This window comes from Microplitis mediator, chromosome 3 (assembly GCF_029852145.1).
Source record: "Microplitis mediator isolate UGA2020A chromosome 3, iyMicMedi2.1, whole genome shotgun sequence".
NCBI lineage: Eukaryota > Metazoa > Arthropoda > Insecta > Hymenoptera > Braconidae > Microplitis > Microplitis mediator.
The window spans coordinates 9,562,686-9,587,486 of record NC_079971.1 but is presented as its reverse complement, the minus strand read 5'-3'; the positions used below and the strand labels follow the sequence as shown (position 1 = coordinate 9,587,486).

Genomic DNA, 24,801 nt, shown 5'->3' with positions numbered 1-24,801 from the left:
GTAATAGAAATTGAATCTAGTGAAAAAAGCTTTAAATCTTGAATAATGATGCACTGTGAGTTTTGGTTTCAACATTCTTTATAGATGAAACAGCAGAATGTGATTTTTTTTCCAAAATTTGGAAAATTTCAAGTACATATAATTCTTGAATAATCGACCGATTCGGCACATTTTTGAATTCAATCAAGCTTTCAAACCAAAGATATGGCAATATTTCCATAGATCCTCTTCTAAATTGTGGGCATTAGCTTGGCCATAATTCTCAATATTTTCTTTGCAAATCATATAGTTGCTTTTACAACGTCGCAATAAACGAAGATAAATCTTTAAATGAAGTCGCAACAGTGTAATTTGAAGCTTATTCCATTAGCTACAACACGCAGTTAATGTCATTTAGTTGTATCGTAACATTCAGAAGATATTAAAATTCGATGAAAGTCGCAAAAATCGTTTTTCCGATATTTTTTGAAATTTTAGAATCCATTGGTCTATTGAAAAAAAATTTTTGAACGATCATTTAAATAGAGGAAATTGAAGTTAACCAAATGAGCTTTAAGATACATTTATTAGGAACGAGCTAGTATACTTTTGGTTCAAAAGTTATTTCAAGATCAATAGACAGAAGATGATTTTTTAGAAAGTTTAAAATCTTTTAAACGGCCACTTCTTTTAACCCAATCGACCAATTGGCTATATTTTCGAACTTGACCTTAACTTTCAACCAAAAAATAAGTATGTCAAGTTTCATTCTAAGCCATTAAGAATTGAAACACTATCGTCATTACAAGGCGCATCGAATCTTATATATTAGGGTGTCCGGTATTTCCCAAATTAGATTTTTTTACTTGGCCATTATATAAATCATTTCTTTGTGATCGAAAAATAATTAAAAAAAAATGAAAGTTTATTCTAATGTCGTTTAACCCTGCCTATGTAATGATACTTTCTCATTTTAGTACAATGACAAAAATTTTATTACTCGCTTAAAAATGAGTGTTTAGCTATGGCTATTAATACATATTTTTGTAGGAAATTTACCGCTCTTCAAAAAAGGTCTCTTATGGTTTTTCGTGAATCTAACCATTTAAGAGATATTGAAGGTCAAATTCATTTAAGAAAATTGGCGTTTTTGTTTTATAACTGTCTAACACATAGATATAGAATAAAGTGCTATAAACTTTCTTGTAGAAAATTTACCGCTTTTTGAGAAAGATTTCTTACACTTTTTTCGTAAATCCAAGAATTGAATGGATATCGAATCTCAAAGTTAATATATTTAAAAAATAATGTTTTTCGATTAAAATTCTATAACTCTCTAGCAAAGATATATATCATTAGGCTTTTAACGGTTATTCGTCGTAAATTTACCGGTCTACAAAAAAGTTATCTTAGATTTTATCAATAAACTCAACCGTTTAAGAGATATTTGCGCTCGAAATATAAGGAATTTTTTATATCATGAGCGATATTTTGAGTTGGTTTGTGAAAGTTTTCTTTTAACTTAGCGCTCAAATATCTCTTGAACGGTTAAGTTTATCAAAAACATTCAAGTGTTAAGAGTTTATCAAAAATATATTTATATGGAAAAATAAAAAATGATTAAGCGCTTCGTAGAATTGAAATATTAGGCTGGCATTTGGCGAAAATTTTTTTTATACTTTACAGAAACTTTGAAGATGATGGGATTGAACAGAAAAAAAATCTGGGCGTCAGTTGACCCTGCAGGCCAGCCCCAAAACTTTCCGCTCCTTTCAAGATCCTTGAGCTCAAAAAAATTGTTGTGAATAGTAGGGTGGGTTGAAAAAAAACTTTTTTTTTGTTTTTCTTAGCATGGGGGTAGAATTTGTACATTATAAAAAAAAACAAATTTTCAAGAAAAAAAAAATTTTTTTACTCAACATTTTGAGGTGGCCCACTCGTTTTTAAAATAAATAATTGATCAAACGGGGTAGTCCCAACGAAAAAAATTACATGGTGTTCTAGAATCTGTAGGGTGTCCCCTTGAAAGCTAATTGAAAGTCAGAAATTGAAAAAAATTTTTTCCTATTATTTTTGTAATTTAAGTAAAAAATCCAAAAATGAAAAGCATTTTCTTTTGAATTAAAATGAAAGTGAAGTAAAAAAAAATCACATTCGACAATTATTAGATGTTTTCCACGATTTAAGACAAAAAAAAATTTTTTTCGTTGGGACTACCCCGTTCAATCAACTATTTATTTAAAAAACGAGTGGGCCACCTCAAAATATTGAGTAAAAAAATTTTTTTTTCTTGAAAATTTTTTTTTTTTTTATAAGGTACAAATTCTATCCCCATGCTAAGAAAAACAAAAAAAAAAGTTTTTTTTCAACCCACCCTAGTGAATAGATTTTCGAGCTCGAAAATACTTTTTTATGCCGTTCTTTTCGACAAAAAAAACGTTTTTTACCATTTTTTCTTCAACGATATCTCTTAAACGAATTGACCGATTGAGACAGTTGAGGTGGCAATCAACGCGTTTTATTGAATTCTGAAGCTGATCAGATTTTGGAATTGATTTATCGAGTCGTTTTTGAGGAATTTCAAAGATACTAAGGGGACATCCAGTAATTACGTGAGCTCAGAAAGTATAAAATGTTACAGATATTAAACAAAAATTATTTTGAGTGTTTATTTTGCCCGCTAAAATAAATCTCATAGCTATTGAAAATTATTATTTCAATCGAAAAAGGGCACGAGTCTCCATGGATTGAGTGAAAATTTTAAAAAAGTGTTTTTTTTATCTGTTTTTTTCCTTTGAATTTCATTTAATTTAAATAAATTAACTATAGTATACCTGAACGGTTTATTATTTTCCCGAATAGTAAAAATTAGTTTAGTTTAAAATGTTTTTAGCGTCAATCTCACGTAAGGTGAGGGGGGGTGGTCCAGACAAATCTCACTAAATCTCACCTAAGGGGGGGGGGGGGGGGGAGAGTCTAAACTGATCGAAAAATCGCTCACGTAATTCATGGATGCCCCCCTAATAACAAATTTCTTTTTTAATTCTTTCGACAACGGTTTTTCTTGAATGAATGAGCCGATTTTGATGGTTGGAGGTGGCATTTGACGCGGATTGTAAAGTTTCAGAGCTGATTAGATTTTGGAATCAATCCATCGAGCACTTTACAAGATATCCAAAAAAAAACGTTTTTGAAAAAATTTTATTTTTGGAATATCTCCAAACGAGCTCTACTGATCAAGCTCAATTATATAACGCCAGTTGATATCTTATAAAAATACTTGATAATATTGACAATTATATGAAAATTAAACTTTTAGTTCTAATAACTTTTGAACAAATAGACATAGCAAAAAATCAAAAGGGACCTTTTTTGTAGAGCGTTAAAATTTCCATAAAAATTTGTATGTTTTATTATTTTAGAATTAGCTGTCCCCGAGTTATAAAATTTTAAAGAACGATAAAAATTTCCCCATGTTATTTTCGTAAGAAACTTTGGTTGGACTGCGGACTATCTTAGAGTGAGTATTAATTAATATTCACTCTAAGATAGTCCGCAGTCCACACAAAGCTGGACAAACATTCTTTTTTTATACATATGTAACTTTATACTCTACCTAAGATTCGAACCTAAACCAATTACGCGAGACTTATGACCTACCCTCGCAGATTTGAATCACGGTGGAAACACCGTGGAAGTGTAAACACCGAGGTTACATGGTGGGTTAGTTCCATTTTACCACCGTGTATACACAGTATCCACTGTGATTACGCGGTGGATCCACCGTGATTCCACGGTGGCTTTGTGCCATTTCACCACCGTGGTTCCACAGTGTATCCACCGCGTAATCACCGTAGAAACACCGTGTATACACGGTGGTAAAGCCACCGTGGAATCACGGTGGATACACCGCGTAATCACAGTGGTAGAATGAAACAAACCCGCCGTGTTTCCACCGTGATTCTAAACCGCCAGGGTACGCATAAACACGCTCAACCACGGTGGCTTATTAGAAATCATGTTTTTAATAAACTCTTAAGTTATTCATCGATGTTGGTCATAGTAAATATTAAATTAGACAACTAAATAATTAAATTTAAAAATTTTTTCGCTTATAGAAGAAGCTCTCGGCAAAATTAATATATATTATATTTTTATCATACCTATGAAGAATTTCATTTTCTTATAAAAACAAATTTTTTTCTCAATGCAAGAATTTTTTTCTAATTTTTACTAATATCTTTTTTCATTTCCCTTATTTTTTTTTTTTAGTTAACAAAATTATTAATTAAGCAATTGCTTTATAAAATTTTTTATTATAATCAATTGGTGTTATTGAAGTTACTGTTTTCACCCCGATTTTCGAAAATCGGTTGATTAGTTCGTAAGATATCGGCGATGAAAAATTGAAAAAATAACAGTCTATTTCATTTTTTCCGGATCACGCATTATGTTATTCATCATGTTCCAAAAATTATAGCTGCTTTTTGTTTTTATAGTCTTCGATGATCGCTACATAATTTATTGCAATCGGTCCGTTAGTTTAAATAATATCACCAACAAAATTTTTGAAAAATCACTGTTTATATATTCTAACATTTTTTTTGGATGTTTCATATGTAAACTCGCTGGTTTGATTAAAAGTTCACGTAACTCTCCTGATTAAAAATTCCGATTGAAACCAATGAATTCCGATTGAAAGTCTATCGGGTTTCATTCGAAACCAATCGGATTCAATATCGGAATTCAGTGGTTTCAATCGGAATTTTTAATTAGGGTCTTCCATATCAATCATTTCTATGAATTTCGATTCAGAAACATTGAATTTATCGAGCATAATCATAGACAAAACATGAAAAAACGATCATTATTGATTAAATATAAGAATACTTGAAGGTGTTATTGAGCTTAATGAGCTCGGACATATATTAACATACGGATAAAAATGAATTGTATAAATTGTACTACGAGAACAACGGTAAAAGCCGGAAATAAATAATTCAAAATAAACAAATATAGAATAAAACCAAAAAATAAATTTTTATTATTTGAAATAATAAAAATGAGGGTTTAGCACAAAAATTATAACTATGGTTGCATAAGATAAAATTACGATGGTCTACGAAATTATATATATTGACTTGGAGATTTTTATTGTTTGAAACTTTGAAATTTATGGTCTAAGTTTTAGTTTTTACTATAGTCAGTCTAAAAAATATCATCCTGCCAATGAAACTATACAATTGAAAATAATAATTTTTACTGTTGGAAATTTGAAAAGCTGTACGTTCACCCTGTTCTTTTTTTCATTGTCTTAAGTATATTTTAAGAGAACACTCATATATTTTAACCTTATATCAATTAAATTCTTGAGAAAAAAAAGAAATTCATTCAAATAAGTTGACCAACGAAATATAACTTACAATAAATATAAGACTTGAGATAGATATTTTGATCAATAGGATTAACTCGAAGAGTTATGAAACAAAGGAAATCGGTTTTATTTATATGAGTTTTAAACTCTGAATTTCTGTTTTTAATTTATAGGTTTCAATTCTTGAAATCAATGCTATTTAACATTCATTAAAATCAAATCTTAATTGAATCCACATTAAACCCCTTTGAATCGGTTTAACCATTCTGCAAGGGGGTAATAGAATTCCCCGTGCAACATCATTCAGATAATAGTGAATAAACATTACCCTTTCTTCTTTATACATTTTTAATTCAGAGAAGTTTCCGTTAACCCATGAGATTCTTTTCTAAAATATTGCATTTAAATCTTTTGAGGTTTCTGAAAAAAAGCATTTAATTGCGATCTCACAAAATTAAATCTGTAATGTTTGAAGTCCTATAATAAAGAAAATAGTTGATTCAAATAAAGTTGGCAAGTATTCATTTATGCTTATTTCATAAATTACACGGGAAAAAAGAAACTTTAAAAATTAGTGTAGAAAATTATAAACCGGAACCTGAGTAACAATGCAGGGAATTTTAATACTCCAAACCATAAATTTTATAATACGTGCCATAAATTTTGAATGCTAAGCTTACGATTTTTAAAGTTCAAATATCAATTTTTCCTGCACGGACAATAACTTTTAATATTTATCTTATACACTGTATAAAATCAGGACTGAATCCGGAGTGAATACGGATTTTATATCAATCCGAATTCACTTCGTCATTCAGAGCTCCGGAGCTTAAAAAAAAATCACTCCGCATGCAGAGTTAATAGGGATTTTTTATGGGTGGAGTGATTTCCCTGCTTAAAAAATCCGATAGATTCTTATAGCTATATGTAGAATACCATATACTTTAATGTAGCACTTCTCATAGAACTCATTTATTCTTATAAAATCTCTATTGGAATTTATGAGAATCTATTGGATTCTATGAAATTTTCTAAATAGGGTTTGGAGTAACGCGGATTTTATTATTTTTTTTTTTTATCTTTTATAAAATTTATCTTTTATAAAAATGACTGTTAATTAAAAACATAATTACTTCACTAATAATTGATTCAGATCTTAATAATTAAATTTAAAATATTATGTTCTTATTTATAAAATGTTTTAGTAACTCATTAAATTATAATTTCATATATATTCGATATGTACCCGATGAAAAAAGATTTTATACAATTGTATAAAATTATATTCAAAAAATGGCCCGATCCAATTGTATACAACTGTATAGAAATTGTATACAATTCTATACAAATTGTATACAAGTCTTTATAATTATATAAAATTTTATACAAATTATATACAATTCTATATAATTATATGCAATTCTATATAATTACAATATATAGAATTGTATATAATTATATAGAATTGTATACAATTTGTATAAAATTGTATACAATTTCTATACAGTTGTATACAATTGGATCGGGTCATTTTTTCTATCCAATTATATATAGTCTATATATAATTATATATAGTCCATATATAATTGATATATAATTCTATACAATTGTATAAAATCTTTTTTCATCGGGTAGTGAAAATATTAAATTATTTAATAGCTATAGTGATATAGTTTTTATGGGAATATTTAATATTTCGGTACAATATGAAATGTTATCTCGTGGTATGGTTGATGTAAGTCATACAACCCTTGGTTATAAAATACGATTTGTGACGATTAAGAACAATTAAAAATTTAATCGTTATTAATCGTCTTTGATAGTCATAATCGTCATGGTTTTTGACTTATAATCATCCCTAATCGTCAAAAGAAGATTTATTATTTTACGATTAAAAACGATTAACGACAATTAAAATTTCAAATCGTCTTAAATCGTTTTTAATCTTCATGTGGGACCAGAAATTGCAATATTGTTTTACGATTTAAGACGATTCATGACAATTTGAAATTTTTAATCGTCATGAATCGTCTTTAATCGTAAAATTTAAAAATTTAATCGTTTTTAATCATCAATTGACGATTCAAGACGATTCAAAACGATTAAAACATTTTTAATCGTCATTAATCGTATTTTCTAATCAGGGTATATTAAATAAATTCATAAGTTTGTTTCAGCCGACTTCACAATTCAACCCAGAATCACTTTATCACGTTCGACTCTATGCCACTTTTCTCGTTAATAAATTATTAATTGATTTTTTCATCTTAATTGTTTAATTCAATTATAATTAATTTATTCTAAGCTTAATGCTTAGACTTAATTATATATGACTAGATCTGAGACTAGGTTCGCATGAATATTTCCGGTGCGTGGCTTCCACTAACTGCCTGGAAAGTTCTGGAAGAATTTTTCTGGCACGTGGTTTATACGACCTGCCTGGAAACTTCTGCTGCGTAGTAAATGCGGCCTTCCTGCCTGGATATAATGAAACTAGTTTTATTGAGTTCGGTTTTTGATTATTTTATTACACGATAATTGACACGACAATACTCCGCGGACACGACGTTTATTTACGTATTTTAATTAAAAAATATTCCGGCCTCTGTGCCTGGAATATTTTACGAAATACCTATCACGATTTATGTTGATTTCATTTTACGCCGTTTGTCCTGTATGAGTTGTCCTGGTCCATGTTTTGTTCTTTCTCGTCCGTGTAGTTGATTCTGGACCGTGTATGTCTCGTGTAACCGAGTTGTCTCAAGTTATTTTCTTCGTGTTAACTTCCCTCTCGGATCAAATCCTCGTCTTTTCCAAAACACTAAAACTCTCCTTTAACCTGCTATTCAGACGCATTCAGTAATAGTTGACCAATTTACCCCGTTACATATTAAATAAGTCCACATGATGATATTGCTAAAAATAATAGTATAGGAATCTTCGTTGAAAAATATTCATTCTCGAAAAAAACAATTGCAAGTTTTGAAACGAAAATGGTATATTATCTGAAAGTTAGAGATTGTACTCTGGTGACAAGATGTTGAGATATTTATCCGAATAATATTATTTTTTCAAATTAAGACAGTATTGTTTTGGTTCAAAAAGTTGAAAATTTGTTTAAAACGAAATGTTGATGGCCTGAACTAGAAGTCAAGTCTACCCTGCTCAAACAAAAAAAAGTGATAGATTCTTACAGTTGTATGTATATAAAGCTTATACTTGAGTATACCGCTTTTTCATAGTACTCATTTATTTTTAAAATCTCATTGACAATTTATGAGAATCAGATGAGAATCATGCGTCAGTTAACTTTAGTACACTAGAAATTTCTCTCTTTTTAGACTGGTTTAAGAAGTAATCCTCTATTATTTTTATCGTACGGACAATTATTATAATTAAAAATTATACGGGTGACTTTATATCTGGTAGCTTTACTGATTTCAGCGTGTGTGTATGTGGGACGGAGGGTCTATGGTGTAGTTTACTTTTTACTGTACTCACTAGCACCCTTTTGCGGTTTTAGTAAAACCACGGAACCACCGTAAAACTACTGTGAAAACACGGTTGAAATACAGTAGAAGCAAGGTATTTTTTCTGCAGTTGTGAAACTAGATTCACACCATGTTTTTACTATATTAAAGACCCATTTTCACGGTTTTCTCACAATGTTTTTAAGTACAAAAATTATTGTTGAAAAAGATAGAAAATGGTTACAGTTAGATATTCAGGTAGTTTAAGTGTTGACGATAGTTTCACGAACCTCTAATTAGTCGTTGTAATTGATCAAAATTGCGGCGCTTGCTAAACTCAATCGCGAACATTTTGGGTTTGAAGTCTGAGCCATTGAGCACAGTGCTGAGCGACGTGAGTGTTTGGCTGGTATTCATTATATTTATTTCGATACAAACGAGCTTATGCTATGTAGAGACATCAATCAAATGATTGACTCTATTATTCATATTGTACTAAATCATATTATTATCTTAAAACTCAGAGACATTGAAACTTTTTGAGGTCACGTTTAAAGTGGCTCATTGATTTCAACAATTTTTGAGAAATCGAGCATAAACGGTACGGTACGATCATGGATATTTCAAAAATAAAATTTGGTTGAAAGGTTTCTTTTGTATACCTTGTAGTGTACTCAATGGATCGATACTCAAATCTAATCACCTCTAAGGCTTTATAAGCACCGTCGAATGCCATCTCAAGTATAAAAATCGGTTTATTTGTTTAAGAAATATCGTTGTCAAAAGAATTGCGAAAGAATGTATTTTTCTAATAAAATTCAAATTATTGAGCTAATTGATGGAAATTTTTCTTTGAACGTCAGTGGTAAAAAAAAATGCGTCAAATGCGTTTTCGAGCTCAAGGACTGTGAATATATTTTCGAGCTCTTCAAGCTCGAAAATGCTTTTGCTTGCGATTATTTTGTATTAGCTTTTCACGCTCGAACAAGTTACGTTGTTTGCTAAAGTTTGACAAGTTAAGAATCGACAATAATTAATGAAGAAGCGGTTTTTAAATTTTTATTCCTACTTATGTTCAATGAAATAAATGTGTTGAGGCAAAAATCAATTTCAGTGATCAAAATCAAGATTTGAATGAGTTTTGACTTAGTTCAGAGCGAAATTATATCAAATATTCGAGAAAAATATTAAAAACTGTGTTTTTTTAATTTTTTGCTGATAATGTGATTTAAACTAAGAAACAAGTTAGATGATATTATTTGATGATCGAAAGAGGAAAAGTTGTTATGATTTCAGACACATTTAGTACATTATATTTTGATTTATTCGGAAAAAATAACAAAAAAGGTAATTTTAAACTTTTTAACGCCGATATCTTTTAAATTAATTAACCGATTTTGACGTTTGAGGTGGCCATTTTATTGAATTCTAGAGCTGATTAGATTTTTAAGTCGATCGTTCAAAAATATCCACACACACACAAACACACACACACGCACACACACATGTATATAAGAGAGGGAGGGGCAAAAGGGGGTACTTAAAGAAATACCAAGTTTTCGAGGACTCAAATACGCTAAATCTTTTTTATTTTAATGATATTCAAAGTAAATAGAAAAAATTTTAAGTTACCGTTGAAAAAAAAAATTTTTCATTTCTGCGGCCAAAGTGGGGTACCCCCTAAAAAAGGTAAAAAAAAAAAAATTTCTGGACTTTAAACAAATTTGATTGAGTTGAATTTTTTTTTAAGTAATTTACATGAAGAAAAATTACATTTTACATGTTTATTGGATACAAAAGAAGAAAAAAAATTTTTAATAGTTTTTATCATAAAACAAACATCATTAATATTTTTCAACTGACAATTGATTTTTGAAAGAGTTTACCAAAAAAATTCAAAGTAACGCTCAATTATATTTACAGAAGTGATTTTGGAATGTTTAAAAACCATTTAAAAAATAAAATTGTTTTTTATAAAATTTTGGGGGTACCCCGTTTTGCCTACCCTACCCCCTTTTGCCCCCCCATTCCCCTATATATATATATATATATATATATATATATATATTAGGGTGCTTCATTTCGGAGCCAGATTTTTTTTTTTCAAGTGCATGTGAAAAAAACCATAGTTCAACACAAAAAAAAAGTTTTCGCGCATGAAAAAAAATTCTATGTCGATTACAGACCACCCGTGTAAAAAAATTTTTATTCATAATGAATTTAGATCTAAATTTCATCACAAAACTCAGATCGTGACACAAATATGACTTTCGTCATGAATTTGTATCAACAATTTTAATCACGACAAAATTATGACTCAGTCAAATTTTTATCCAAGTGATCCGAAGTTCATTCACTAAATTAATTTTACAATCGAGTACTTGATAGAAGAAATTGATTGGTAATTTCTGAGTCGATAAATTTGACAAAGTGTTTAATATAGTAAAAATTCAGTCGTTTCTATTGAAGTCATTCTAAGTTCAATTCAAAGACGTAATAATAAATTTTTAGAAGTGATACGGATTTACTAGACGAAAAATTGTGGGAGCAAAATCATGATGAAAGTCATATTTGTGTCACGATCTAAATTTCGTGATGAAATTCAGATTTGAATTTATTAGGAACAAAAATTTTTTTTACACGGGCTAGCTCATTGAAAAATTCGGTTTTCCCATTTAAATAACATGGGAAAATTTTTTTTTTAAGCTTTAAGTATTTTTAGCCTCGTTAATAAATCAATAGATTGACGAGAACAATATATATTTTTGTAGGAAATTGAACGCTCTACAAAAAAGGTCTCTTATCATTTTTCGATAAATCCCTCGGTTTCAAAGTTATTAGAGCTCAAAGTAAAGTTGTAGATCTTTTTACTTTTTCGGTGAAACTATCAGACTTATCATAAAATTCTATGAGGTCTTTTTTGCTGACAATTTTATTCTCTACAAATTATAATCAGTAAAGTTTTTTCAAATTCTGCATTGTTTTCTAGTTATTTTCCTTTCAATGTCGAGCTCTTGAAATCGATCAGAACCACTTTTTTCAGAGCTTGAAATTAAAATGAAAATAACTAGAAAACAATGCGGAATTTGAAAAAACTTTACTGATGATAATTTGTAGGAAATAAAATTGTCAACCAAAAAGACCCTATAACATTTTATGATTAGTCTGATAGTTTCATCGGAAAAGTAAAACGATCTCTAACTTTACTTCGATCCCTAATAACTTTGAAACAAAAGGATTTATCGAAAAATGATAGGAGACATTTTTTGTAGAGCGTTCAATTTCCTACAAAAATATGTATTAGTCTATTTGATTTATTGATTTGTTAACGAGGTTAAAAATACTTAAAGCTAAAAAAAAAATTTTGCCATGTTATTTAAATGGGAAAATCGAATTTTTCAATGAGCTAGTAGGTCTGTAATCGACATTTTTTTTTTTTCATGCGCGAAAATTTTTTTTTTGTGTTGAACTATGGTTTTTTCCACGTGCACTTGAAAAAAAAAATCTGGCTCCGAGATGAAGCACCTTAATATATATATATATATATATATGGTGACACGCTTAAATATCCGCGGACAAAATATCCGCAAAAAAATATCCGCAGACAAAATACCCATACGACAAAATAACCACACGACAAAATATCCGCGGAAATAATATCCACAGACAAAATATCCGTAAAAATATTTAATTGATGAAAATTCAATAGATCAAATATATGTCGATAAAATGAATTACCCTTAATTAAAAATCACAAGTTGCGACATCTAGTATATTTATTTTGTCTGCGGATATTTTGTCGTGTGGTCAGATGTGTGGTCACACAAAAAATTTGTGAAAAAAGGGCGTTATCTTTTACACTATTTTATGTATGAGTTTATTTTTCAAATTGCAAACATACAAAATTCGTGAAAAAACAGCGCTATGTTTCACACCTTTAATATCGTCATTTTGAGGATATTCTGTCCGTAGATATTTTTTCCGCGGATATTTTGTCGTGTGGTTATTTTGTCGTGTGGTTATTTTGTCTGCGGATATTTTGTCGCGGATATTTTGTCGCGGATATTTTGTCCGCGGATATGTTGTTACGCAACCATATATATATATATATATATATATATATATATATATATACACTGTAAAAAATCACCGGGGTAAGTCCAAGCGGTGTAGGTGTTAAAATCGGCGGTGTTAAATTTCAACACCGAAAGCGGTGTGAAAATAACGCCGCCTCCGGTGTAAATATTCTGTACCGGTGTTAAAAAAAAATCTCCCGTGTTGAAATAACACCACTGCCGGTGTAAATATTCTAGACCGGTGTTAAAATAACGCCGCCGCCGGTGTAGATATTCATTACCAGTGTTAAAATATTTTACTTTGTGAATATTTTTACTTACTCGATCACTATACTTGTTAATAAGTGATATTCTTTATTAATTTTCATAAAGAACTGACATTTTTTGTGTTTTATAATATTTAAAGTTAATACTCCAAGCGGACGCAGTTTACCCAGCTTTTACACCGGTATTACTCCGCTTTTACACCGGTAACCCCACTTTTACACCGATATTACTCCGTTTTTACACCGGTTATCCCGCTTTTACTCCGCTTTTACACCGGTTACCCCGATTTAACACCGGTGAATTACTCTTCCTACACCGGTGTAATTTTATTTTAACACTGGGCGGAGTTAAAATGAGTCCATTTTTAACACCGCTCTTTTTACAGTGTATATATATACAGACACTCGGGCATCATCCTGAACATAGTCAGAATAGCTTCCCAGGACCTCAAAACGTTGACATCTGATGAAAACTCGATTTCCGAAAATCGGGGTGAAATCAATAACTTCCCGAATTTTTTGAAAATCGTCGATTTTCTGAGCGGGAAGTTAAAAAAGAACGATTTACTTCATCTTTCTTCGTTATTGTTTATTTGTTGAGTTTTTGCAATTGATGGCGCGACATCACTATTTTCGAGTTTGAAGAGTTCAAAAATATCAAGTTTTAAGGCTAGCCCACAGGGTCAATCGTTTTCCAGATTTTTTTTATCATACATTTGGTAATAAACAATATCAGTGATGCATTTATAATAATAATAATTGTCATTATTATTTGATATTAAAATATATTAAATGCATTTAATCACTTATCAAGACTTGATTCCTGCGTGTTCACTTAATTTCTTACAAGATACTTGATAGTTGAGAGATTTATTACTTGGTACTTGATAGAAAGAGAGTGAGAGAGAGAGAGCGAGAGAGAGAGAGAGAGAGAGGCGGGGGGGGGGGGGGGGGCAGGTATATTGTACAGCGAAAAATATAACTGCCCTATAGTGTCATATTACCAAAGTTCTTATTGTAACTAACATTACTTTGATATATTTCACGGTGCTACATACTGTATTCCAACCCTCATGCTTGTAGTTTTTCAAAAGACTCTACTTTGTGACAATATATACATCCCGTTTTTTTTTCCATTCTATTACTGATAACCGACACCGTAGGATATTGATACGTTAGGTAAGGTGTAATCGAGCATTCATACCGACGATAAGATTTTATGATCAGATCCATATATGCCACTAGGTCTTTTTTTTATATGGATCTCACACTTTACACTCATAATATCTACGTTAATATGGTGATGAAGTATTAATATATTAGTTGATTTATGCTTGACAGGTTGCCTTGAGAAGACAACAAGCGCAAGAAGAAAGTGAAGCACGAGAGCTCGGCTTACAATTGCAGTATAACAACGGTAATTGTTCAACTGGTTCTATGCTGTCCACAACTTCAGCAGCTGCACCCACTAATGGAAGTCCGCCACATCCTACTCACGTTTCTAGTCCAGCTGGTTTGGCTATTGCTGCTGCTGCAGCCCAGATACAGACTCAATTACATCAAAAACCAGACTGTGGACTTCTCCAACGGATGAGAGTTCAAGCTGATGACTATCGAGACGTGAAAACAGAATGCAGTTCTATAAGTTCATTATCAGGTAGTGTGAAATATTAAGAATTTATTTTATAGTAATATAATATACGTTAAATTTGTGGATCTACCTTATGGTGTTACAATTCAACAAGAAAGCCAATCGGCTATTCTTGATTGGAGTATTCTTAAGATGCAGGTGACTTTATATCATAAAGGGCAAGTGCGACTTGAGTTTGCACGCGAGCCCAAGGGCTTTAACGAGCTAAGAGCCTCGAGGGTTAAAGCGTGCTGCTATTACTGATGATGAAGATAAAAAAAAAATAAAATAAAACTGTCAAAACTATCAACGTGCTCTTAGTCGAATGCTTATAAAAGTGCTAAGCTGTTATTTATGTCATCTGGCTATTGTTAGAACACTTCTTAGCTATTTGTTCTGACGTTTTTAATAGGATTAAATTGACGATTAGCTTGTGGCTGGATTACTGTAGCGGCATGTCTATGTAATTGTATCTGACTCGAATTTCGTTAATTACGGTAGATATTTACTTTTGTTTACACATTTTTCTCATACGAAAATCCAAACGCCAAACAAAGAACGAGAGGATCGGTGCATTAGACTATAATCTAGAAATCTACGTTTTTATTTTATTTTTTTAAATTGTTATCAGCTCAAAGGAAAAAAGCACACAAATTTTCTATTTACTGTGCAAGTACAATAACGATAGTATCGTATTGTCCACTTAAGGATGATAAAGAAAACAACTCGACTTGTCTTACTATTCCTGAATACAGCAAATGTATAATGAAATGTATTCTTTATCATAATACTGTTATTGTATTAACGAGTAATTAGCAGAATGATGATTAGAATAATTCAGCTCAAATAATATTTAAAAGCTCACACACTTCGAATCACTTTAAGCCTATATCCCATTTTTTGGAATTATCACGGCAGTGAATAAATGAAATATTTTGTTTTTACGATTTTTATTATTTTTTTACTAATTTACTTTCACTAACACACAAAAAAGAAAACAAACTATTTTCACATTTAATTCATAACATAAAAGAAAGATATTGATTTAATGCAATTTTTTCTCAAAACAAGCAGCGATCGGCGTAACGTATTAAAAACCATTTTGCTATATGTAATGAAAAGCAGAACAAGTAATTTCGCTCATTATTGAACGATTGCTCATGGGAATTACGTAATTACAAAAATTGCTACCTATGTTTGTAATAAAATTTATAAAAATTGTCAAATCAATACTTGTTTGAAAAATATTCAGGATGCGGTCGATTCCCTGCTCAAGATAGTTGTCCTGTTACAATATTGTCAAAAAATAATGAGCCATATGCGCGGTAATAGTAGGTTCGGTGGTAGTTGAAACGAGACATAGCTTTTGTTTGATACTGTACCCGCGAGAAGTTTACCTACACACTACTTATATATACGGATACACAAATTCTGTTGAACACTTTCTTAAATTATTATTTGACAACGTCGCATCTGTTCTACCAGTTGCTGAAGAGTATACTAAATATCTGTTTACATTTACCGCTCAAAAAGTACTGTGCATACTCACGTACAGCGTTGTCAGATTGTTTTTTTCCAATTTACCGACATGTATATTTTTTCATTTATTGTTGGACTTTGCGTTGCTATATCTTAACAATGAGATGGTGAATACTTTTTATTTTTTAACTTCCCGCTAAGAAAATCGACGATTTTCGAAAAATTGGGAAGTTATTGTTTTCACCCCGATTTTCGAAAGTCGAGTTTTTATCAGATGTCGACGTTTGGAGGTCCTAGGAAGCTATTCTGACTATTTTCAGAATGATGTCCGAGTGTACACGGAGAGAAAAATATCGCCAGATTAAGTATACGTATCGCTATTCTGGCTATACGCTGTATAGTCATCTTACTTAACGATACGCCGTATAGCCAATTCAGCTATACAGAGTATTCTCACAGTGGATCGTCAAAATGACGATCCGTATCCTTATTTTAGGCATTTTATGAATCGCTGAGATGACTATTGCGCAAACTCTGTATTTAGGCATCCGGCAACCGAGAATGACGATACGTATAGCCAATTTAGCTATACGGATCCTCACGCTAGCGATACAGATACCTATATCAACGAAACTACATATAGTTACAAAGGCTATTCGTCGTATTGTTAAATTAAATAAACGAATACTTAACCTAACCCAAATACGTATCTTTATTTTAACGATACTATAGATTATTAAATTAATATGAGAGTATTCCTAAATTAGGTATACGGATCGTTATTCTGACGATACGTCGTTTGAGGATACATTGGATAGTCATTCTGGCGATATTTTTCTCTCCGTGTATGTATGTATGTGTGTGTGTGTGTGTTTGTGTGTAAACACTTTGTAACTTTTTAACTAATAAATCGATTTGGATGGTTGAGGTGGCAATCGAAAGAGCTTGTTGGCCCTCAACTTTCCTGAAAATTTCAGATCATTTGATCGAGTAGACTCGAAAATATTGGCGAATTACGAAAAAAAAAAATTTTTTTTTTTAGTTATTTAGTGCTTTCTCAGAAACGACTTGAACGATCGACTTCAATATCTAATCAGCTCTAGAACTTTATAAGCCGCGTCGAATGCCACCTCAACCATCTCAATCGGTTAATTTGTTCGAGAGATATCGTTGGCGAAATAAATGATAAAAAAAGGTTTTTTTCGATTATCTTTGAAGTGACTCATCCGATCAATTTCAAAATTTAATCAGATCTAGAATTCAAGAAAACGCGCTGATTGCCGCCTCAAACGCCAAAATCGGTTGATTAGTTTAAAAGATATCGGCGCTGAAAAGTTAAAAAAATAACATGAAATGTTATTTTTTCCAGATAAATCAATATATAATGTGCTAAAATGTGTCTGAAATCATACCAACTCTTTCTTTTTATAGTCTCTTCCGATCATCAGATAATGTCATATAACTGGTTCCTTAGTTTTAAACATATTGTCAGCAAAAAATTAAAAAAATCCAGTCTTTAATGTTTTTCTCGGATATTCCATATATTATTGCTCTGACCTAAGTCAAAACTCATTCAAATCTTGATTTTGATCACTGACATTGATTTCTGCCTGAACACATTTATTTCAGAGAACATAATCGATTATAAAAATTTAAAAGCCGCTTCTTTATTAATGATTTTCGATTCTTAACTTTTCAAATTCTGGCATAAAACGTAACTTGTCAGAGCTTGAAAAGTTCATAAAAAAATGATTCTATGTAATAGCATTTTCGAGCTAGAAGAGCTCGAAAATATATTCACAGTGATGTTTTCAAGCTCCTTGTGCTCGAAAACAGCAGGAAGTTTTGGGGCTGGCCCGCAGGGTCAACCGACGCCCAGATTTTTTTTTTTATTTTCAGGACAAATTTATTAATTTTCTATTAGTTTTTCAAAAGTTTCTGACTGTTAGTTTTTTTATTAGAATCATTAACACGAAATGCTGAAACACATGCTCCTCATTGCTCGCAATGATAAGGATCCGAACTTTGATTATAAATATCTCGAATTAGAGATGGTCAATCGACTTCAAATTTTAATGGTAGTTGTGTCTTAATACCCTTAATAAATACAAAATTTTACAACTTTCTGACACGATACCCATCACCCGACAACCACCTTAGAAAAATCCGAAAGATTCTTCTAGCTGTATGTATAAGGCCCTATCTTTAAGTATAGCACTTCTCATAGAACTCATTCATTCTTATAAAATCTCTATAGGAATGTATGAGAATCTATTGGATTCTATGAGATTTTCTAAACAGGGTTCTCTGAGCTGACACAAAAATTTTTCACTGAGTGCAAATTCAGAAAGATTGGACATAAGTTTTCGAGATCTTTACTTTTTTTCTTTTGCTTAAACTAAAAAATGGAAATAAATTCCTATCCAGCATGAACCTCTCTATGATATCTAAATGTGACCTATAAAATGTTCTTTTTCAGAGGTCAGTTTATAGAGATCTTAAAGATGTATGTGATAACCATAATAAAGGTCTTTATAAGATCAACCAGATATCTCTATATTGAGTACACGCTATAATCAAAGCTTAGAAGAAAAACTTAAGAGCTTGTTAAATAAATTTCGCAGAGGAGTAATGAGATGCATGTATAAAAAAACTATACAAAAAAAAAATTAATCTGTTCTCTTATCGAGAATGAAAGTGATTTTTTAAACGTTTTATGAATATTGATATCAAAACGTATATTTGTTTTATTTATATTCAATATAACCTACAAATAATTGGATGCGCATAGGGGAAAACAGGATTGAAAATTTCCGTAAAAATAATTTCAAAATTCATCTGAGAGCCAAAAAAAATCTGAGCAACGGTTGGCCCCCAAACTCCCGCTGTTTTCAAGCTCTTTGAGCTCGAAAATAGTATTGCCTGGAAAAAAAAACTTTAAAAATTCGTGTATGAAATTATAACCCGAAACTTGTGAGTCAATATAAGGAGTTTTAACATTCCAAATAATGAATTTTATAATACTTATCATAAATTTACCTTACGATTTTTAGAGTTCAAATATTAATTTTTCCTGCATCGAAAATAGTCTTGAATGCAATTATTTTTTATCACCTTTTCAAGCTTAAACAGTTACGTTGCATGTTAAAGTTTAAAAATTTAGGAATCGAAAATAATTAATGAACAAGCGTTTTTTTGAATTTTTATTCACAATTATGTTCAACAACCCGGGAAAAACGAATCGTAGATGGCTCATACATGACCATACATATGTTTACATATAACCATGTATGGGTATGTGCAGACATTAAAATGTTTTGATAAAGTCATTCATGAAATAATGCCCATTAGGGCACCCATTATTGTTCAAATGAGTTTGTTTTACTTGGTCATGATATAAGTCATTTATTAGTGATCCAAAAAGAATAAAAAAAATCGGTGTATCGGATGACTCTGCAGGCCAGCCCTAAAACTTCCGGCTATTTTCGAGCTCCTTGAGCTTGAAAATACTTTTGTATGCCGTTGTTTTCGAAAAAAAAACGTTGTTTACCATTTTTTCTCCAACGATATATCTCAAACGAATTGCCCTGATTAAAAAAAATGATTAAAAAGTATTTAAAATGATTTGTTTTTTAATCATTTTAAATACTTTTTAATCCTTCAAATCATTTCTAATCCTGTCTCTTATGGACATTTAACGTGTGAAATCATTTTTAATCATTGTTTTTAATCAGGGTGACCGATCGAGACGGTTAAGGTGGCAATCGACGCGTTTTATTGAGTTCTGGAGTTGATTAGATTTTGAAATCGATTGATTCAATTTTTTTGTAGATGTTCGAAAAAGAACGTTTTTCACTATTTCTTTCATCAACGATATCTTTCAAACGAATTAACCGTTTGAGACGGTTAAGGTGGCAATCGACGCGTTTTATCAAGTTCTAAAGCTGATTAAATTTTGAAATTGATTTAACGAGTCATTTTTGAGAAATTTCAAAAAAACTAAATAAAATTGTTTTTAGTTCTTTCGTTAACGGTTTCTCTTGAACGAATGAACCGATTTTGATAGTTGAGGTGGCATTTGACGCGGCTTATAAAGTTTCGAAACTGATTAGATTTTGAAATCAATTCATCGAGCACATGAAAAGTTATTCAAAAAAATAGTTCAAGAGTTACAAATATTTACATACGTACGTACGTACATACACACATACATACATACACTCGGACATCATCTTGAAATTAGTCAGAATAGCTTCCTAGAACCTCAACACGCCAAGATCTGATAGAAATTCAATTTTCGAAAATCGGGCCGAAACCAATAACTTTCCGAATATTTGAAAATTTTCAATTTTCTTAGCGGGAAGCTTAAATTTTTCCCATGTTATATAAATGGAAAATCAAATGGCTGAAATTTAAAGTCAAAATATAAATTGTTAAATATCGCTCGATATCTTTAAAATTTCATGAAGAGGTATCAGCTGAGTTACTTTTTAGTAATATTTGGCAATCACTAATAATAATAATAATTTTAAAAAAATTTTTCGTGCACATAACATCATATATGGTCATATATAGACATACAGATTTTTTATATGAAAAATTTGAGCTGACTATTACAATTACTTATAAACAAGTTGTTGTAGTGTACAAAAAATAGGAAATTTGTTTGATATCACTAACAGCATATTGATGATTATATTTTGATTTTTCGAAAGTGATTATATTCTTTCAATCTTACGTAGCACAAGCAAACCGTTGTAACTGTCGGTCGCATAGCCTAGTCGTCAAAGCGTCGGTCTCTCGTATAGAAGGTCCCGGGTTCGAATCCTACTGAAGTGAGTGAGGTCATTAATAAGTCTAGCGTTTTTTCTCTGAATTAAAAGTTTCCAATGTGATTAGGAATTCAATTATTCGCTTATCTGATAATCTTTGCGTCGCCAAAATAATTAAAAAATTTTGTTTTTAATTTAGTTAAAACTTCTATACATAGTCATATCAAGTCATATATGGCCTATCAAGCTATGTATGGCCATACCGGACCAATTTACATACATGACCATGTATGGTCATATATGGCCATACATGGTCATGTATGATCACATATGGGCATATTTGGTCATATATGGCCATGTCTGGCAAATTTTCAAACACGCCCATACATGGAGCATTCATATGTATGCTTCATTTTTCACGGGTTATTATTATGTTTCTGGGCAGCCAACTTAACGAGGTCATTTGCGTGTTTAAGCCAGGTCATGGTTTCTTGCTTGCCGTCATTCAATGAGCTTTGTGGATTAGAACTTGTAGTTGTATCTAGAATTAATAGATACATTTTATATCCAAAGAATTATTTTTCAATGTTTTCAAAAGCAAATAAGCGTGTATATTTAAGTAATACTTCATACATGATTTTTCTTACTTAGTGTGGTGGTTTTAACATGATATATTTTTGAATCAGTAGCATTATAGATTGGAAAACTGTCACAGTTAAAAATGATATACCTACCTAATGCCAATTATTTTGCCATTATCAATTGATAGGAATTAAGATGAAAAAGTCTGAGGTGAAAGTGATTTATCGTAAGATACTTGTTTTAGCCGCCTATTTTTTTGGCTTTTTGGTAATTCTCTGACGGTTTTGAATCACGATGGAAACACCGTGAAAACACGATGGAATCTCATTGGATCCACCGTTGTGCAATTTTACCACCGTATACGTACCGTATAACCACCGTGATTATACGGTGTATCCTTCGTGGTCTCACCATGATTACACGGTGATTACACTGTGAACCCACCGTGGCCCTGCGGTGAACCCACCGTGATTAAACGGTGTACCCATCATGGTTCCACGGTATTCCCACCATGGCCCCATAATGTATCGACAAATTTTATTACGGAAAAAAAGAAAAATCCCACCGACTTGTAGGGTCGATACCGAGACTTTCGAATTTAAAGTTTGATCTGTTATCCACTGTGCCTAATTTCCCACTTGAAAGACGATGTTGATTGTATTTATTTGGGTAAAATTGAACTTAAGAAAATTAGAGACATAAAATAAATGATTGATTTTCTAATTTGTGTTGTATTCAATTATATTATTGTTCATATGGTAACGAGACCAATAATGTTATACCCACTAATAACGAGACAATAACTACTTGTTTTGGTCCGTTGTATAAATGAGAAATTGAAATTTTCGAAACTTAAATAAAAATTTTTTAAGTAAACATCTCGGTTTTTTATAACTAAATTCATTACTGAAACTTCGAAATTCCCTCAACTGTCCGACTAATGTTCTTGTTAGCCTATTTCCAAAAATTTTGAAAAGGTTTTTATACTTCACAACGTTTATGAATGCGGTAAATGAAAAAATATTATCCAATTTAGAAGATTTATGCATCATTATAAAATCAGTTTTTTCGAATAATGTTACGTTATATAGGCGTATCTAAATTATTTCACAAGCTTTTATGATTCACACACCTGCATAGCATGATATTCACTCAGAAATTGCTATTAGATAGAATTTGCTAGAACTCAATTATTAAAAATTTTATATGATCATATAAAATTGTATAAAATTCATAATATTATATAAAAAATTAAAAAGTAACATTCAAGTTCGTTGAATGAATGGATAAATATATAATTATACACAATTAACACGGTGCTTATATTCGGTAGGTCCACAGTGGTTATACCGTAGGACCACGGTGGTTATACGGTAGGACAACGGTGGGAACATCGTGGAACCACGGTGGTAAAATGGCACAAAGCCACCGTGTAACCACCGTGGAACCACAATTAATTAAAGAAACGGGGCCGTTAAGCCCACTCCCGTTTGACGGGAGGCTGATACCTCGCCCTTTTGGGTATACTCGCGCTGCGTAATCACCCACCTTCTACCCAGACACTCTCAGTCGAAATCAAAAGTGGACATTAACCGTTTTGACTCAAATTCAAACTTGAATAACTTTCGAAGGAATAAATTTAGCAAAAAATGTTAAGAGACTTTTTTTGTAGAGCATTAAATTTCCTTCAAAAATCTGTCGTATATTACGTATATTACGACACTAGGCCAGAAAGTTGAATTTCCTGGCGGATGTCATATGGAAGCCGAGGCTTTGATATCACATACGTCAGAGAATTCAGCATTCTGGCCGGGGGTCGTATACTATTTTTCTTGTTCCCCAGCCGAAAGTACGTTGAATTAATTAACATTGCGAGGCGAAGCCGAGCGGTGAAGGGGGGCGGGCCCGCCAAACTTTTGCAAAACTGAGGCGAAGCCGAAGTTTTTGCTGGTCGGGGCGGGCATCAAAAACATTAAATGATTGAAAAAGAAAATTATATATTCAATTTTAGTTGGAACTAGGTATTTTATTTCTCACTTTAGTAATATATTTTAGACTTCTTTATAAGCCCAAACACTAACTACAATAATACACAATAGTAAGAATATATTATCATCTCTCGTATATTTTCTTACTTTTTCTCTTACTTCATGCGTTATTTTCTTTACTGATAGCAATGTTTTAGTCACAAGACTTTTCAAATTTCAATTAAATTTATGGTTATGATATGATAAATAAATAGACAGGCGCATCCGTGACTATTTTGACACATGCGCTGTCGTGTGTTTATCAGATATTTATTCATTTTAATAATTAAAAAATATAAAATAAAATGTCTCATAAATAAAGAATAAAAAGATGCACATGTAAAAAATTAAAAAATCTGTGTGTGCATTTGTTTTAATTTTGACTTTTTTAATTCTCAAATAATTTGGTTCTTATTGAAAAATCTCTGTATATTTGCTACATAACCGAGTCATACTAAATAAGCGCACTCTAGTGACAGCTTTCTGCATTGCGAGCCGGCCACAAAAGCAGCTCTTTCTGGAGTGTAATGCGACCAGGAAGACCGTACTTTCGGCTAGGGGAGCAAGAAAAATTAATATTAAGGGCTCAAATTTTGATGAAATTTTTTTTGTGTCATTCTGAATAATATTCTCTATACAGCTAAGAAAAAAAAAATATTCAATTTTTTTGGCCCAGTCTAATGCATGTATATATATTAGGGTGGCTCATTTGAAACGACTATTTTTTTTTTTTTGGTCCATTGACGGAATATTGTTCTAGACATAAAAAAAAAATTTTCCACAAAATTTGAGCCCTTAATTTTAATTTTAACAACTCGCTAATTGAATTTGAAATTTTCTCATTCATTTAGCATGTAAAGTGGAGGTTTTTTTTTTTAATTATCTATAGCTCTGCTGCATTTCACGTTTTTTTACTGTCCATAGGCAGAAGTTGTAGGGGAACCTTTATACTTCAAAAGTTCCTACAGTAAAATTTATGTGACAGGAACGGGGTCAGAGTTAAAAAATGTAAAAGTCGATTTTTAGCGATTTTTGCGTATTTTTTGAGTTTTTCGTAGAAAATATTGTAGTTACCGAAAAAAAGCAAATGACAAATTTGTAGGAAATGAAATTCGCTACAAAAAAGGTCCTGTAAGCCAAGGCTGT

General features: G+C 31.3%; 1 protein-coding gene across 1 annotated transcript in view; it reads left to right on the top strand.

Annotated features, from left to right (window-relative positions):
* The window catches only part of LOC130665334 (doublesex- and mab-3-related transcription factor A2), a 162,829-nt gene that overhangs the window by 1,288 nt on the left and 136,740 nt on the right, over positions 1-24,801 (top strand). Inside the window, exon 2 of the mRNA XM_057465667.1 lies at positions 14,507-14,822. Within this exon, the coding sequence (XP_057321650.1) occupies positions 14,507-14,822 (316 nt within the window). The remainder of the gene's footprint in view (positions 1-14,506; positions 14,823-24,801) is intronic.